General features: G+C 40.1%; 1 protein-coding gene across 1 annotated transcript in view; it reads left to right on the top strand.

The window, feature by feature from the left end:
• fbn1 (fibrillin 1) overlaps nt 1–14,101 on the top strand; it is a 91,235-nt gene that overhangs the window by 74,754 nt on the left and 2,380 nt on the right. Inside the window, exons 50-65 of the mRNA XM_088334322.1 lie at nt 1,803–1,928; nt 5,294–5,446; nt 5,544–5,606; nt 5,671–5,796; nt 5,873–5,992; nt 6,172–6,294; nt 6,906–7,037; nt 7,105–7,230; nt 7,638–7,844; nt 8,796–8,921; nt 9,125–9,247; nt 9,661–9,777; nt 11,872–12,000; nt 12,098–12,217; nt 12,723–12,954; nt 13,672–13,855. Of these exons, the coding sequence (XP_088190448.1) occupies nt 1,803–1,928; nt 5,294–5,446; nt 5,544–5,606; nt 5,671–5,796; nt 5,873–5,992; nt 6,172–6,294; nt 6,906–7,037; nt 7,105–7,230; nt 7,638–7,844; nt 8,796–8,921; nt 9,125–9,247; nt 9,661–9,777; nt 11,872–12,000; nt 12,098–12,217; nt 12,723–12,954; nt 13,672–13,855 (2,207 nt within the window). The remainder of the gene's footprint in view (nt 1–1,802; nt 1,929–5,293; nt 5,447–5,543; nt 5,607–5,670; nt 5,797–5,872; nt 5,993–6,171; nt 6,295–6,905; nt 7,038–7,104; nt 7,231–7,637; nt 7,845–8,795; nt 8,922–9,124; nt 9,248–9,660; nt 9,778–11,871; nt 12,001–12,097; nt 12,218–12,722; nt 12,955–13,671; nt 13,856–14,101) is intronic.

The raw sequence follows: 14,101 nt of genomic DNA, 5'->3' as shown, positions 1-14,101 counted from the left end.
ACTCCCAGGACAGAGTCGGCAAACAAAAACAACATAGTCAAATTCCCGAGGGGAACAACAAAAAACAAGCCTTTATGTGCATATTTAACTTTTAAACTTGAACGGAGTAAAAACTTCAAATGTGTAATTGCACAGCAAACATTACTGTATTTACATACATTTATATACAGTACTGTATTACTACAACTCTACATTACTTGTTTGAGGCTGACGCTGATACTTTTCCAGCTACCTCCGTGAACATGTACTCCAACTCCCACCTTGTTTGAAAGCCCCGGTTTTCAGTGTCCACCTTCCGTTTAGCCATTGTTGATGGGTATATGTTGGCTAATTTTTGCTGTTATGCTAATGACTGCTGCTGATCGACTGCTGAATAAATCAAACCGCCTCCCGCTTTGCTCCCGCTCGGCGCGTCCCCGTTGCATTGTGGGAAATGTAGTATTCATGCGTACTGCGGGCTGCTGGCTTGCAGCGGCCTGCGGGCCGGATCTAATAATATATTGATATCGTCACGCGGGCCAGGTAAAACCCTCTCGCGGGCCTAATGTGGCCCGCGGGCCTTGACTCTGACATATGTGCCTTAGAACGTGTCTAAACATCCCACTATACTTTGACAACACCTCTCCACTCATTCCTATCACCAACAAGAGCTCTAGCTTTCACTATATTTAGACCTCTTTCCTGCAGTGCACTCATTACACCATCCTTCCACGTCAATCGCGGCTTTCCTCTTGGTCTCCCTCCATTTACTTCTGCTCTGTAGATCCTCTTCAACATTCGCTCCTCATCCATCCTCTCCATGTGTCCAAACCAGCCGAGTACTCTCTTATCCTCACGCTTGCTCAGTTCCACTAGTACTTCAGTTCTGTCTCACAATTTCATTTCTCAATCTATCCAATCTTGTCACTCCTAACACATTTCTCAAACACTTCATCTCAAAAACATTTAATTTCCTTCTCAAATCTGCTCCCGGGCTCCAAGTCTCCGCACCATACAACACAGTAGGCAATATGACACTCTCATACAGTCCCCTCTCAACATCCATACTCATACTCTTGTTGCTCATCACTCTCCTCAGGGCACCCAAAACCTTGCTTCCTTGATTCACTCCGTGCAATAGCTCGCACTCCATTCCACCAACTGTCACGGTACTGTATTTTGTGGATCTGCAAAATACATAACTCACTCCGGATTTTAATTGAAAATTGGACTTAAAAGTCCTTTAAAGTGCTTGAATTTGGCTATGAAAAAAGGTGTACAAAGCCTGTAGACATACATATCTTTTAGGGAAACCCTGAACTGAAAAAATATGGTATAGGTTATCTTGCCATAATTGCTTTTACGATTAAAAATAATTACATAAAATACAATGAAAGCTCTCCCTTTTTAATTATCGTGAGAACTGTCTCCTAACAGATGAGAATAAAGTATATGTTCGTCTAATTTCTCTCCTCCTCACATGTGGGAGTGGGCCCGAACTAGAATGCTTGGATTGTTTATGTTAGTGGTGCTGATGAAGAGATATTCAGCAGTCTTCACATTCCTACTTAAGGCTTTCTTTGTGGTAGCAGGGAGGAACCGCACTAAATTCTTAAGAGTAACAGCAGCAGCTGGTCATTGTGATGGCCGAGCGCATGACAGCGATGTTATTCCCCCGCCGTGTTCTGTGCACAAAGCGCATATTTTCATACAAGCTGATTTAGTGACTTCACTGATTTGACCCCATCCACATAAACCCCCACACAGATGAAAAAAAAAAGCCCCCAGGGATAACTCCTGATTCCATTTTCTCTGTGCTCCAGACATCGATGAATGCTCGCAGTCCCCCGAGATCTGTCTTTTCGGAACCTGCTCCAACACCGAGGGAAGCTTCACCTGCTTATGCCCGGAAGGCTTTCAACTGTCTGCTTCGGGACGCAGATGTTTAGGTTCGTATGTGAGAGAAACTAGACGATCTCATAGATGAAGTGCAAGCTGTATCTTTGTAGTTTTATGCTCCATTGCCAAGAAAGCACTCAAGGTCCCTGTTGTGTTCAGATGACTCGGGACAGACCGCCTTCCCATCTATCGTTTATGTACACAACGTGCGTGCTTAGGGCCGGGGTGGGGGTATCGGGTCCACGGTTAGGGAGTTCCTTCGAAACACTCGAGCGATGACATCACCGGTTCTTAAGTTTGCATTTCACCCTTCCCCTTTGCGTCAACCTTCCTTGACTGGAAGGTGGAGGATAAATTGGGGTGGAGAGTGAGAAACGTGGGGGATACATACGATCAAGGATAATTCCCGTCAAACTTGTTTTAGGGTTGTTCTCATAGTAAAGGACGATTTCATCAAGGCCTTACCGTATATAGTTTGTTTCAGTTATTGTCAGGGCTTGCACGGATGCTTTGCTTTGCCATTAATGGCATCAGTTTGTATAGCATTGTCCTATGAAGCGTCATCGCTCCCTATGTGGTGCGACCAAGAGGACAGGTGAGTGCCACAACTAAAAACAGCACTATGAGATGTGTATTAGTGAAAGGATTACGTATCAAAAGTGTATTAAAAAGTGCTTGAATCTGGCCATGAAAAAGGTGTATGAACCCTGTTTTACATCTTTCTGAAAGGTGTGACACTGTAAACTATGGTCTCAAGTTTTAAATTACCGGTATCCTATTTGTCGATTACACTTTGGAGCTTTAAATCATTCCTATTTTTAAGAAAACATATTATTGTTTTTTTGTGTGATTTTTGTTAGCAAATTTGTATTATTTGTTATCTTATTTTGTTATTTGAACAGGGGATTATTGTGAACAATACTGGAAGATGACCTGTCTTTTTTGTATGAATTATTAGTACTCATTTTAAGTGTTTGGTTGCTTATTTTACTATACTTAAAACTATTTTTCTAGTAACTACCTTTTTTTTACTTGTTGTTGTAGTATTTAACTGGAATTGCACTCTAATGCCATTCACATTTTTATTGAAATTTTCAAATGGAATTGGGGGCAGCACGGCAGCGCATTGGTAAGCGCCCGTGCAGCACAGGTCTGAGGTCATGAGATCGAACCTTCCTGTGTGGCGTTTGCATGTTCTCCCCCGTGCTTGCTTGGGTAACTCATTATAACCCACCTCTGCTTTCCCAGTGAATTGTTAAAGATAAGGTTTGCTTGCACTTCCAAGATTAGCTCTAATCGTCTGCTTTCGACCATAAATCCATTAAAAAGCTGTCAAATGTAGGTTCTTGATTACATTAAGTTTACTTCATAAATCGTTGTTAATATCTAAAAAAAAATTGTGTTATTCTATAAAACCATGTGCTATAGATTTAGAGGACTGCTTTTTCCAATTTGATAATTTTGCCTAGCATGAATATGCATTTCAACTCGACATCTGTGCACAAGGCATCACGTGTTTTGTAGAAATATCTGCAGATTGGAGCAATGTAACTGGACCCTCTAAGAAGCTGTGTATACAGCGCCAGGTGTTCATGTCATTGCCAGGTGCTCATTCGCTCTCGTGCGTGCGTGTCTGCAGCAGACACGGTGCTTATTTGTGCAATCGGGTGAACAGCTAGCAGAAGAGTGTGACCATGTGCTTCTCATTATAAGAAAGAGCCAAAAAGGAGACCTCACAATCCTCTCCATTTGCCGACCTCACCAAGACCATCAAGTTAAGCGTTTTACTGTAAGGCAAGGGGTACAACAACAGAGGTTTTATCAGATTACGGCGCACCAGATTATAACACGCACAAAAAATAATCTTTTAAAAATATGTTTTCATATAAGAGGCGCACCACACTATAAGGCGCATAGAAATGAACTAAGCTTAAAGCTAAAGCTAGGCTTAGCATTAATTGATGAGTTGGACTATACCAGTAAACACAATCACAGAGACACTTTGCTACTTCGCACTTCGGTTTTTCGCTGGTGCACTGCTTTGCGAATTTTGAATTGAATAGTCTTTATTGTTATTGATATCTATAAATGGTGCATTTTGTGCTGAGCAAACAGCACACAGCAAATGGGAGGGCTTTGTGTGTCATATGGGCGTGACTGTGATAGGTTGGTGTATGCTGCCAGTCAATCAGCCAGCGTGGGCGGGCACTCAAGTCAATGTGTCGCTTCGCAGTTTGTTTTGCATGGACACACACCCAGCTGTTTGACTGACGGCATACACCAGCCTATCACAGATGGGCACACAGAAAGTACACCCAGCCAACACACACCCACCAAACCTGCCTCCGTGATAGCATTTGCTGTAAGTTGTCTGCTGAAGAACACAATACATGATACGCGGATATCAATGACGATAAAGGCAATTCGATTCAAAATTTGCGAAGCATTGAACCAGCGATAAGTGCTAAATATTGGGTGTCTAAGTATTAGGCATTACTGGCGATGAGATGCACAAAATTAGAATTACAGTCTAGGGTTAGCATTAATTGATCAGTTTGAACATATTATCACAATTACCTACAATTGCATTACTTTGGATAGGACTTGAATCAAACCCAGATCTCAGTGTGGAGTCTGCCAGAGTGTATCCACTAAGTTACAACACATAAGGCATTAGGTCTTTTCTCATCATTACACTATTTTTATTCACGGTACCAAATTATTGATGTTATTATTGGGACCGGGCTGCGAGAATTTTGTCAGACATTAAACTGGTCTGTGGTACAGCCGACTCGCAAAGTCACTGTGACGCGCACGAGATTCTGAACTAACTGACGATGAAAGCAGTGTGGAAGTAAATCAGTTGTCCTGGAATATGTAAATGAATGCATGGCCGTACTTGTCACTTACAATGCTTCGTTTGAGCTGAGAATAAAGAACATTCTCTCTACTTTTAACATATCTAGTACCGTGACTAAAGGTTATGTGATAATGTGATAACACTTGGTCATCAGTCTCTAGTTGATTCGATGTGAATAGAATTAAGAAAAATAGCTGCTATTATCTGTCGAAATTGTTCTAATTCTAATGATTTTTTTGAAAAATATATCTTTTACTGCAGTATTACCCTGTTTTCCAGTCAAAGAATATTCGATTTGACTTTTTTTCTACTTAATATTTACTTTAGCTCATTTTTTGCTTATTTTCGATGAAAGAAACATGTTAAGCAAATACAGTCTTTTTTATCATACCAATTGTTTATGATTTCGGCAGCCATGAGCTATTTTAAATAGTTTTAATGGAAAATATTTAGAATAACATAGTAACAGAACAGGTTAATCTTTTGGTACATCTTTGGGTTTGGGTCTCAATCCTTGATTTTCTTTCACTGTTGTTTTTCGCTTCCGATCTTTAGACGTACGTGTCAACTACTGCTATACAAGGTTTGAAAATGGGCGCTGCCAAGTTCCAAAGCCGCAGAATACTTCCAAGGAAGAATGCTGCTGCACTGGAATGCCAGGTCAAGGCTGGGGAGACCCCTGTGAAATCTGCCCTGGCAAGACAGAGGGTGTGTTTTGACACATAGGGATGGGGGAAATAAAATGCATGCTGCATTCATACAGGATTTTGGGGGTATTAATGGTGTTTGTACTATAATGTTTCAGAGTCCTATCCACTTCTCTGCAAAAATAAGGGATATCAACGTGGGATCGATGAGGTTCCAAAAGGTATAAGCGTCCTCTACCATGATTCCTTATCCTCTGATGTGTCACATTGTTACTTCTTTCTTAGATATTGATGAATGCCTCAACAATCCCTGTCAAAACGGCCAATGCATCAACACAGACGGCTCTTTCCGATGTGAATGTCAAATGGGCTACCATCTTGACATTGGCTCATTTTCATTGAATTGTGTAGGCAAGTGTCCGTCAACACTCACCCTTGCGTTTTTTTGCTTTCATTGACAAATATTTGATGTTTGTATCCATTCCAGACACTGATGAGTGCGAAATTGGAAACCCATGCGGAAACGGCACATGCACAAATGTAATCGGAGGCTTTGAGTGTTCGTGTGAGGACGGCTTTGAGCCTGGTCCCATGATGACCTGCGAAGGTGTGCGAACAACTTTCTGTTTAATATACAATAGCAAAAATGTTACTTTAGACCATCTAAAAATACTTTCGTACACTACAATGTTTGGCTTTCAAGTTAAAAACAAATCCACTGTTTTCATCTTAAACTTAAGAAACATTTTGTTAAGTAAATGACAACTGTATTTGTTCTGTTTGCAGACATCAATGAGTGTGCCCAGAATCCTCTGCTGTGTGCATTCCGCTGCGTTAATGTTGTGGGATCATACGAGTGCAAATGTCCCAAAGGATACGTGCTTCGTGACGATAACAGAATGTGTAAAGGTACCACAACTCATTAACTTATTAGCCCTCTTTGTCACATACCATTTTGCATCAAGTACTGTATGTATACTAGCCCCTTGTAAAGTTACGTAACATACTATGTCTCAAGCCTTTTTAAAACCTGAGAAAATGTTACCAGACGAGTCAGTGTTTGCAACTCCGCTGTCTCAGATGATGTGGGGACCATAGCAACTGTTGTATATGGAGGGAAGCGCCGAGGCAGAAGGAACCTCTTTGTGTCTGTAGCGTCATTGTTTATCATTCAGCTGTAAACAGACCACCAACTCTTCTTACTACTTGTCTATTTGTAACTCCTGTTTCCATGCCAGCGCATTATCGAGAAGATTAATGGAAACCAATGAAAGTTTGTGTGCTTAGATAGATTGGGTTGCCCTCAGGCATATCGTGAAATTATCAACTAATTAATGGTCGGCTGCATATAGTCAAACCGCTAACAGTAAAGGATAGTTAAGTATGACACTAATATATCTAGCATGTACCAATGACTATCTATAAGAGACGGGAGTCGTAAGTTCACTATCTGTTTACAGTAAGTATATACTGTATTAATCTCTTTATAGTTGTTAATGCTTAATATCTTTAATTTGCAGACCAAAATGAATGTGAAGATGGCTTAGATGATTGCGCCAGCAGGGGAATGACTTGCAAGAACCTGATCGGAACATTTATGTGCATCTGCGCACCCGGATACACACGCCACCCGGGTGGAGACGGCTGTGTTGGTAAGAATGTTTAAAGCCCATTGTTCCTTAAATTGGCAATCATCTCTCTTATTTTTGTCTGCTTCAGATCTGAACGAATGTAACGCCAAACCGGGCATCTGCAAGAATGGCCGTTGTGAGAACACTGTTGGAAGCTATCGCTGCAGATGTGACCAGGGATTCGTACCTAACCCCACACAGACAGAATGCATTGGTAAGTATGTGAACAATACCCAACCAACTCTGCATGTGCGGTTAACAGTTATCCCCCTTAATAAATATCAATCAAATTTCGATATATTTTACCCCTCATGTACAGTCTCTTTAAACACTGTCAAGATAGAGAAAAATAAATCATTTCACAGGCATCCATCCAAGTCTAAATTTATACTTCAGATTCAAAGTAATGTCCGGAAACCTGTGAGAAACACTTAGAGGAAACCGAGGCTCATTTGCTATCTGTTTTCTGACAGACTTTGGCGATTGTGGATGTGGGTTATCGCCTCACGTCTGGTGGTGTCTGGGTGGCGTTGTCTGCTTCCCTTTAGTCGCCTCTTTGTTTGCTCATGTGATGGTTTGTCTCGTTCTCACGTTTCTTTTTCTGTGTCTCCCGACATGTAGATAACCGTGAGGGCTTCTGTTTCACCGAGGTTCTGACGACACTGTGTCAGATGGCGTCCAGTAACAGAAACATGGTGACCAAGTCGGAGTGTTGCTGTGATGGGGGCAGGGGTTGGGGCAACAACTGTGAGCTTTGTCCACTCCCCGGGACCACCCACTATAAGAAAATGTGTCCCTTGGGACCTGGATATACCACTGATGGAAGAGGTATTTCGGATAGTTTGAAATTAAATACTGTTTCCTAATAGAGAAACTGAGATAGCTCACAAAAAATCCTCAGTCACTAAGTTTTTGTGAGCCAACCATTTTCTGAAAAGTTGATCTATTAGTCAGCTCATTTTAAGCATTTCGAACAATCTATTAAGACCGACGCAAAATTGTGTATGTAAATACAGATACTTCTAAATGAAATATTGGACCTTTATTCTTTGTTAATCAATTTTTCGTTCATCTGAAGAAGAAAATATTTTTTTTGTCGCAACAAAATCCCATATTTTGGACAAATTGAAAAAAACATTTTTGGTGAAAAGATGAATTTCTTGCAAGTAGAAGATTACACTCACTTTGTGGTGTCGGATGTTATCTAAAAACTTGAACAGTCATGAGCAGTCGTCATCTGATTGTTGCAAGACGTTTATATGTTATGTTCCACATCTATAGTTTTGGGATTGGTGTCACAAATGTCCATGTGGGTTTGCAACTCCAAAATATACAAATTGAGCAGCCGCCAGTTGGTCAATGCTTCAACTTATGTGGAATTGCTGCCATTGGTGCTCCATTTTGTGAATACACCAGTAGATTTACCTTGGACAATTTTTTTTTAAGTGTTTTTAAACTTCCTGTACTAGGTCGATTTTGCTCTCTCTCCAACTCTCAAGTTACTGATCTCCTTTATTATTTTCTCCACTTCTGGCTTAACTTGATTTTTTGGGGGAGAAATGGCATTACTGCCAACTAGTGGCAGGAGTAATTACAGAACAGCTTGATTCTCCCAGCAGAGATGGCCAAGGCAAGGCTCCACTGATTCCAATTGTAAAGGCACTTGTCAGGATATCGCCAAAGGGGGCACACAATGCTTGAAATGTAGTCAACGGAACTCAAAGAGTTAATGGAAAACCTCATACAAAAAGATAAATTAAAATAAATGTTTCTGTTCAGATATCGACGAGTGTCGAGTGATGGGGAACTTGTGCAGGCACGGCGAGTGTGTCAACACAATTGGCTCTTACAACTGCATCTGCAAACTTGGCTATACCACAGACATCACAGGCACTCAGTGTGTGGGTAAGCTGACGTTCATCTCTCATTGTTTTGTCGACTCGTTTCCTGCCGATACAGGAATTGCCACAAGCTTGAAAAATGCATAAACCACATTGGGCCCACACATACACAGATGAAAATTACAACTCGAGTCTGTTGATCTCATCTTCCGCTCTCGTCGTTTTTTATAAGATCAGGCAATGTCTCACTACTTTGTTTGGTTTCAGATGTGGATGAGTGCATACAGGCCCCAAAGCCGTGTAACTTTATTTGCAAGAACACAGAAGGTGGCTATCTTTGTTCCTGCCCCCGTGGATACATTCTACAGGAAGATGGAAAGAGCTGCAGAGGTAACATAAACTCAAACACAAAAACAGCGAAACACCCAAAGAACCTTTGCTGTTGAATAGCAGTGGTTCTCATAGTGGCTAAACAAGTTGACATTATTACATGTGCTATTGATATTAGTATGTCAATGTTAGTGCTTAATTGTGGTGGTATTACAATGCTGTTGTTTAAATAGAACAATATTTAGTCGAGGAACTACCTTGGCTCTTTCTTGGCAGAAAACAAAGGCACCATTTGAGCTCAAACTATTACCGCTCCTCCGTTTCTGCAGTTCACGTAAAGTTCACTGACTGTAGATGGTTTGGAATTTGACTGAGACAAATGCAGAACCTACATGCAGTTGTCAATGTAATGGTCTCACAGTATGATAAAATGACACAGTGCAGTAATGTGATGTGTCTTGCCTTCTTTTTAGACTTGGACGAGTGCTCAACAAAACAGCACAACTGCCAATTCTTGTGCGTCAACACCATTGGCGGGTTCACCTGCAAGTGCCCTATCGGCTTCACCCAGCATCACACCGCCTGCATCGGTAAACAAACACGAGGGGAATGCAGATTGACTTACTCATCTAAATATTTTGGTCCTCTCAAGAGCTTTTCTGTCTGTGTATACCTGAAAAGAATTCATCTCATAAACATGTTAAGTCATGATGCACTTGCGACTTCCTCCATCCGGTATACGCATGACGTGTTCTTTTCCGCTATTCTTGTCTTTTGTGAACATTCTTTCATATCATACTTATCTTTAAGACTGTACGCATTTGTAATTGTGCAGCCTAGCAAGTGTTTGTTGTGGAACTCGGCAAGGGATAGTCATGACAACCGCAAGCTTTTTTCCAGACCATAAAGTGGCTCCCATGACCTCACATTCAAAGAAAGGAAATCTCACTCTCTAGCGTCAAATGGAACGGCACTGACTTCTGACACAGTTGAAGGATAATCTGTGAATAACTCAAAAATAACACTTAGTTATGAACAAAACGAGGTATTCATTTTTAATCCAAAAGCACTTACTAGAATGACCTTTTTTTCCTTACATGAAGTGATAAAATGATTTCTCGTGATTTCCAGGCACTAGGTTTTTGCCACCAAAGGTTTGATGGTTAAACACTTATTTTAGCACATCCATAAATAGATTTACATTATAGTCCGAGGTTTTAATATTTTTACTAGTATTTTACTCTCGTGCAATTTCAATAAACCTTTCTACCAACGAGGTTCGTGCGAGTGTTTGAAATCCGTGGAAATGTTTGAATTTTAATGTTGTACTTTCAAGGGTTGAAAGTGCTTGAATTTTGGGTGAAGTGCTTATAAACCGTTGAAATTGTTGCCATGTTTCATAACAATTTTGCGGAAAATGAACTTGACATTGCTCTTTGGCGGCTTCACTTTGGCATCGCATTTCTTCCCTCTTGATTAACAGCAGCTAAGATTAGTTTGTATGGCCTTTTCCTAAATGGTGTCATCGCCTCATACGGATTGTCCCAAGAGGACTGGTGCATGCTACACCTAAACACGGCACTATGGGATGTGTATTAGTGCAAGGATTACGTATCCATTGTGGATGTTTATTATGGGCCATGTAAAAACCTACGGTAGCATTTGCTAGTGGTAAATTGTAATGGGAAGAACTTCCCCCAAGTGAAAATGTAAGCTACATATGATAAAAAGCCTATATTAGGAAAGATTTGTCTAAAAAAAAAAAACATTCTCGCCATTTAAACTCCAACTGAAATTGTAAGCTACATACTGTATTACCCTCATTTTGACCCAACACCTATACGGGGAGAGATCTGTTTAAAGATTAAAAATCAAATATATATATATATATATATATATATATATATATATATATATATATATATATATATATATATATATATATATATATATATATATATATATATATATAGGATAAGCGGTACGGCTAATGAGATGATATATATATATATATATATATATATATATATATATATATATATATATATATATATATATATATATCATTACTCATTAGCTGCACCGCTTATCCTCAGTAGGGTCGCGGGGGTGCTGGAGCCCATCCCAGCAATCATCGGGCAGTGGGCAGGGGACACCCTGAACTGGTTGCCAGCCAATCGCAGGGCACACAAGGACAGACAACTCGCTCGCTCATTCACACCTAGGGACAATTTGGACCGGCCAATCCACCTGAAATGCACGTCATATATATATAAGATATATATATATAAGATATATATAAATATAAGATATATATATATATATATATATATATATATATATATATATATATATATATATATATAAATATATATATATATATATATAAGATATATTTGGGTCTCTGCGAAATATGTGATTCACACCGGATTTTTTTATTTTAAGGGTACTAAAGAAATTGGAAAATTGGTTTTGAAAGTCCTTGAAAAGTGCTTGAATCTGGCCATTAAAAAGGTGTACTGATTATTTGAGCACGTCCATAATTAGATCAACATTATAGGGTTAGGGTTAGGTTTTTTTTTTTTTACAATGCCCTCAAGTACTTTACACCTGTTGTATATTATTGAGCCCTTCAACCCTGTTTTTTTTCTTAATGTTAACAATTCTTCCTTTGTGTGTGTCAGACAACAACGAATGCTCAACAGACCCAAATCTTTGTGGCACCAACGGTGTTTGCCAGAATTCCCCGGGGAGCTTCAGTTGCGACTGCCAGCGCGGATTCTCATTAGACCCCAATGGACAAAACTGTGAAGGTCTGAAAATGGCTAGCAACCACTGTGTCGCTATCAACTAACAAAATGCTAAAAGGCTGAAGGAATTTTTTTTTGGTTTTGTTTTTGCAACCAAAAGACACAGATGAGTGTGATGGTAACCACAGATGCCAGCATGGTTGTCAGAACCTTGTGGGAGGCTACAGATGTAGCTGTCCACAAGGTTACCTGCAGCACTACCAGTGGAACCAGTGTGTGGGTAAGCAGATCACTAGGTTTTAAGATTGGTGCGATTTGATTACTTGAAGTTTTAATAATTTGTATTCTTACTTGTAGTGACATCTAGTGGTCAAATATAACAGTGTCGCTTTAACCATTTACAGTGTTACCTCTTTATTCGAGCACTTCTAAACACGAGTTTATTTGTTTTATAATCAAAAATCTACTTCTTCAAAAATATCGCCCACCCCTAGTACTTGTATTAGACTCAGTAATGTGCCACGCTTTGGTGGTGGAAATTTGAATACATTGCAACCAATTGAGCAAAAGTGTAATAAATTGAAATAAAAACACATAAAACTGAAAAATCTTGCGGATGGAAACCGTGACATTACATGGACCTCAAACTAAATGAGACCTATTGTTTATGTACTGTAATAGTGCTGTCAAGTAGTCTGACATTTGACTTCCTCCCCTATTGTTTGGATCATTTAAATGCAATGACCTTCTGGTTGTGTACTTCCCGTCAACTTCCTGTGACCCAGATGAGAACGAGTGTCAGAACAGTCAAATCTGCGGGGGAGCGTCGTGCCACAACACCCTGGGGAGCTTCCGCTGCCTCTGTCCCACCGGCTTCAACTACGAACAGGCTTCCGGGGGGTGCTCGGACGTCAATGAATGTTCCACCTCCCAGAACCCATGCAAGTTCGGATGCTCCAACACAGACGGCGGCTACCTCTGCGGGTGCCCAACCGGCTACTACAGGGCAGGACAAGGGTATGCTTGCAACAGGGTTGGGAGGATTACTTTAAAAATGTTATCCGATACAAATACTAGCTACCTGTTGAAAAATGTAATCAGTAACGTAATCCGAATACCAAACCTTGCAGTAATGTAACTTGGCTACTTTCACTTACGTTTGGATTACTCCTATAACAAATGAGCAAATAAAAGACAAAGTAAACATAATGTAAATAAAATGATTACATTTTTCTTAAATAAAATAAACTGTGTAACCTTGAAAACTAATTGGAGGAAACCAATGTAAGGTAGTTGGTTGTAGTCCTACAAATGGAGTGCTAAAATAGTATAGTTTTAAAGCAAAAAATTAAACTTTCTCTGTCACACGGCTGACGAGATTCTCCTGAATATTTAATATTAAGAGCATATTAAGGAACCAATATAGTTTAAACACACCAAGTGTTCACGAGTTCACTTGACATTATGATCGACACAATGGCGCATTGCCTATATATTAACTCACTTTGAAATAAAATTGTTATCTTGCAATGTAATCCTTATATGGTCTAAATATAACAGTAATTTGATTCGGTTTTCTTTCTGTAACTGTAACGGAATACAATTACTTATTTTGTATCCTGATTACATTATGCCGTTTCATGTATTCTGTTAGTCCCTAAAAGCCTGGCGAGCAAGCACATTTCCATGCAGGTATTAAATGCAGCAGCTTGAAAGCTTTTATGTTTGCTTCAGACACTGCGTCACGGGGTTGGCTTTCGGTGGCGGTGACCAAATTGTTGGTCAGGGAGGCGAGGAGGACGACAACGCTTTGTCTCCCGAGGCCTGCTATGAGTGCAAGATCAACGGCTATCCCAAGAAAGGCCGGAAACGACGAAGCACCAATACAACACTGGGTGAACCAGGAGATTATACACCGGTAATTAAGTCGGTTGTACACCGCAAAATAATAAGTCTGAAAGATAAGCCAATTTGGATCAAGTATAGAACAATCCACTACTGGGGTCAATTTCTCTGTTTTCTAACTGGACTTTTCCAGTGCACAACAATTTTAAGTATGATTACTTTTTGTGGATATTTTGCAAACTTGCTAGAGGGAGGCCGCCTTAGCTGGAATTAAACCAACCAACCAGCTGCTGTGCCACCCAATCTTGGGTAATTTTGT

This window comes from Urocampus carinirostris, chromosome 4 (genome assembly GCF_059441175.1).
Source record: "Urocampus carinirostris isolate Australia breed hairy pipefish chromosome 4, RoL_Ucar_1.0, whole genome shotgun sequence".
NCBI classification, from domain to species: Eukaryota; Metazoa; Chordata; class Actinopteri; order Syngnathiformes; family Syngnathidae; genus Urocampus; species Urocampus carinirostris.
Note: the sequence above shows the minus strand (reverse complement) of the source record. Positions and strands in the feature narration are given on the sequence as shown.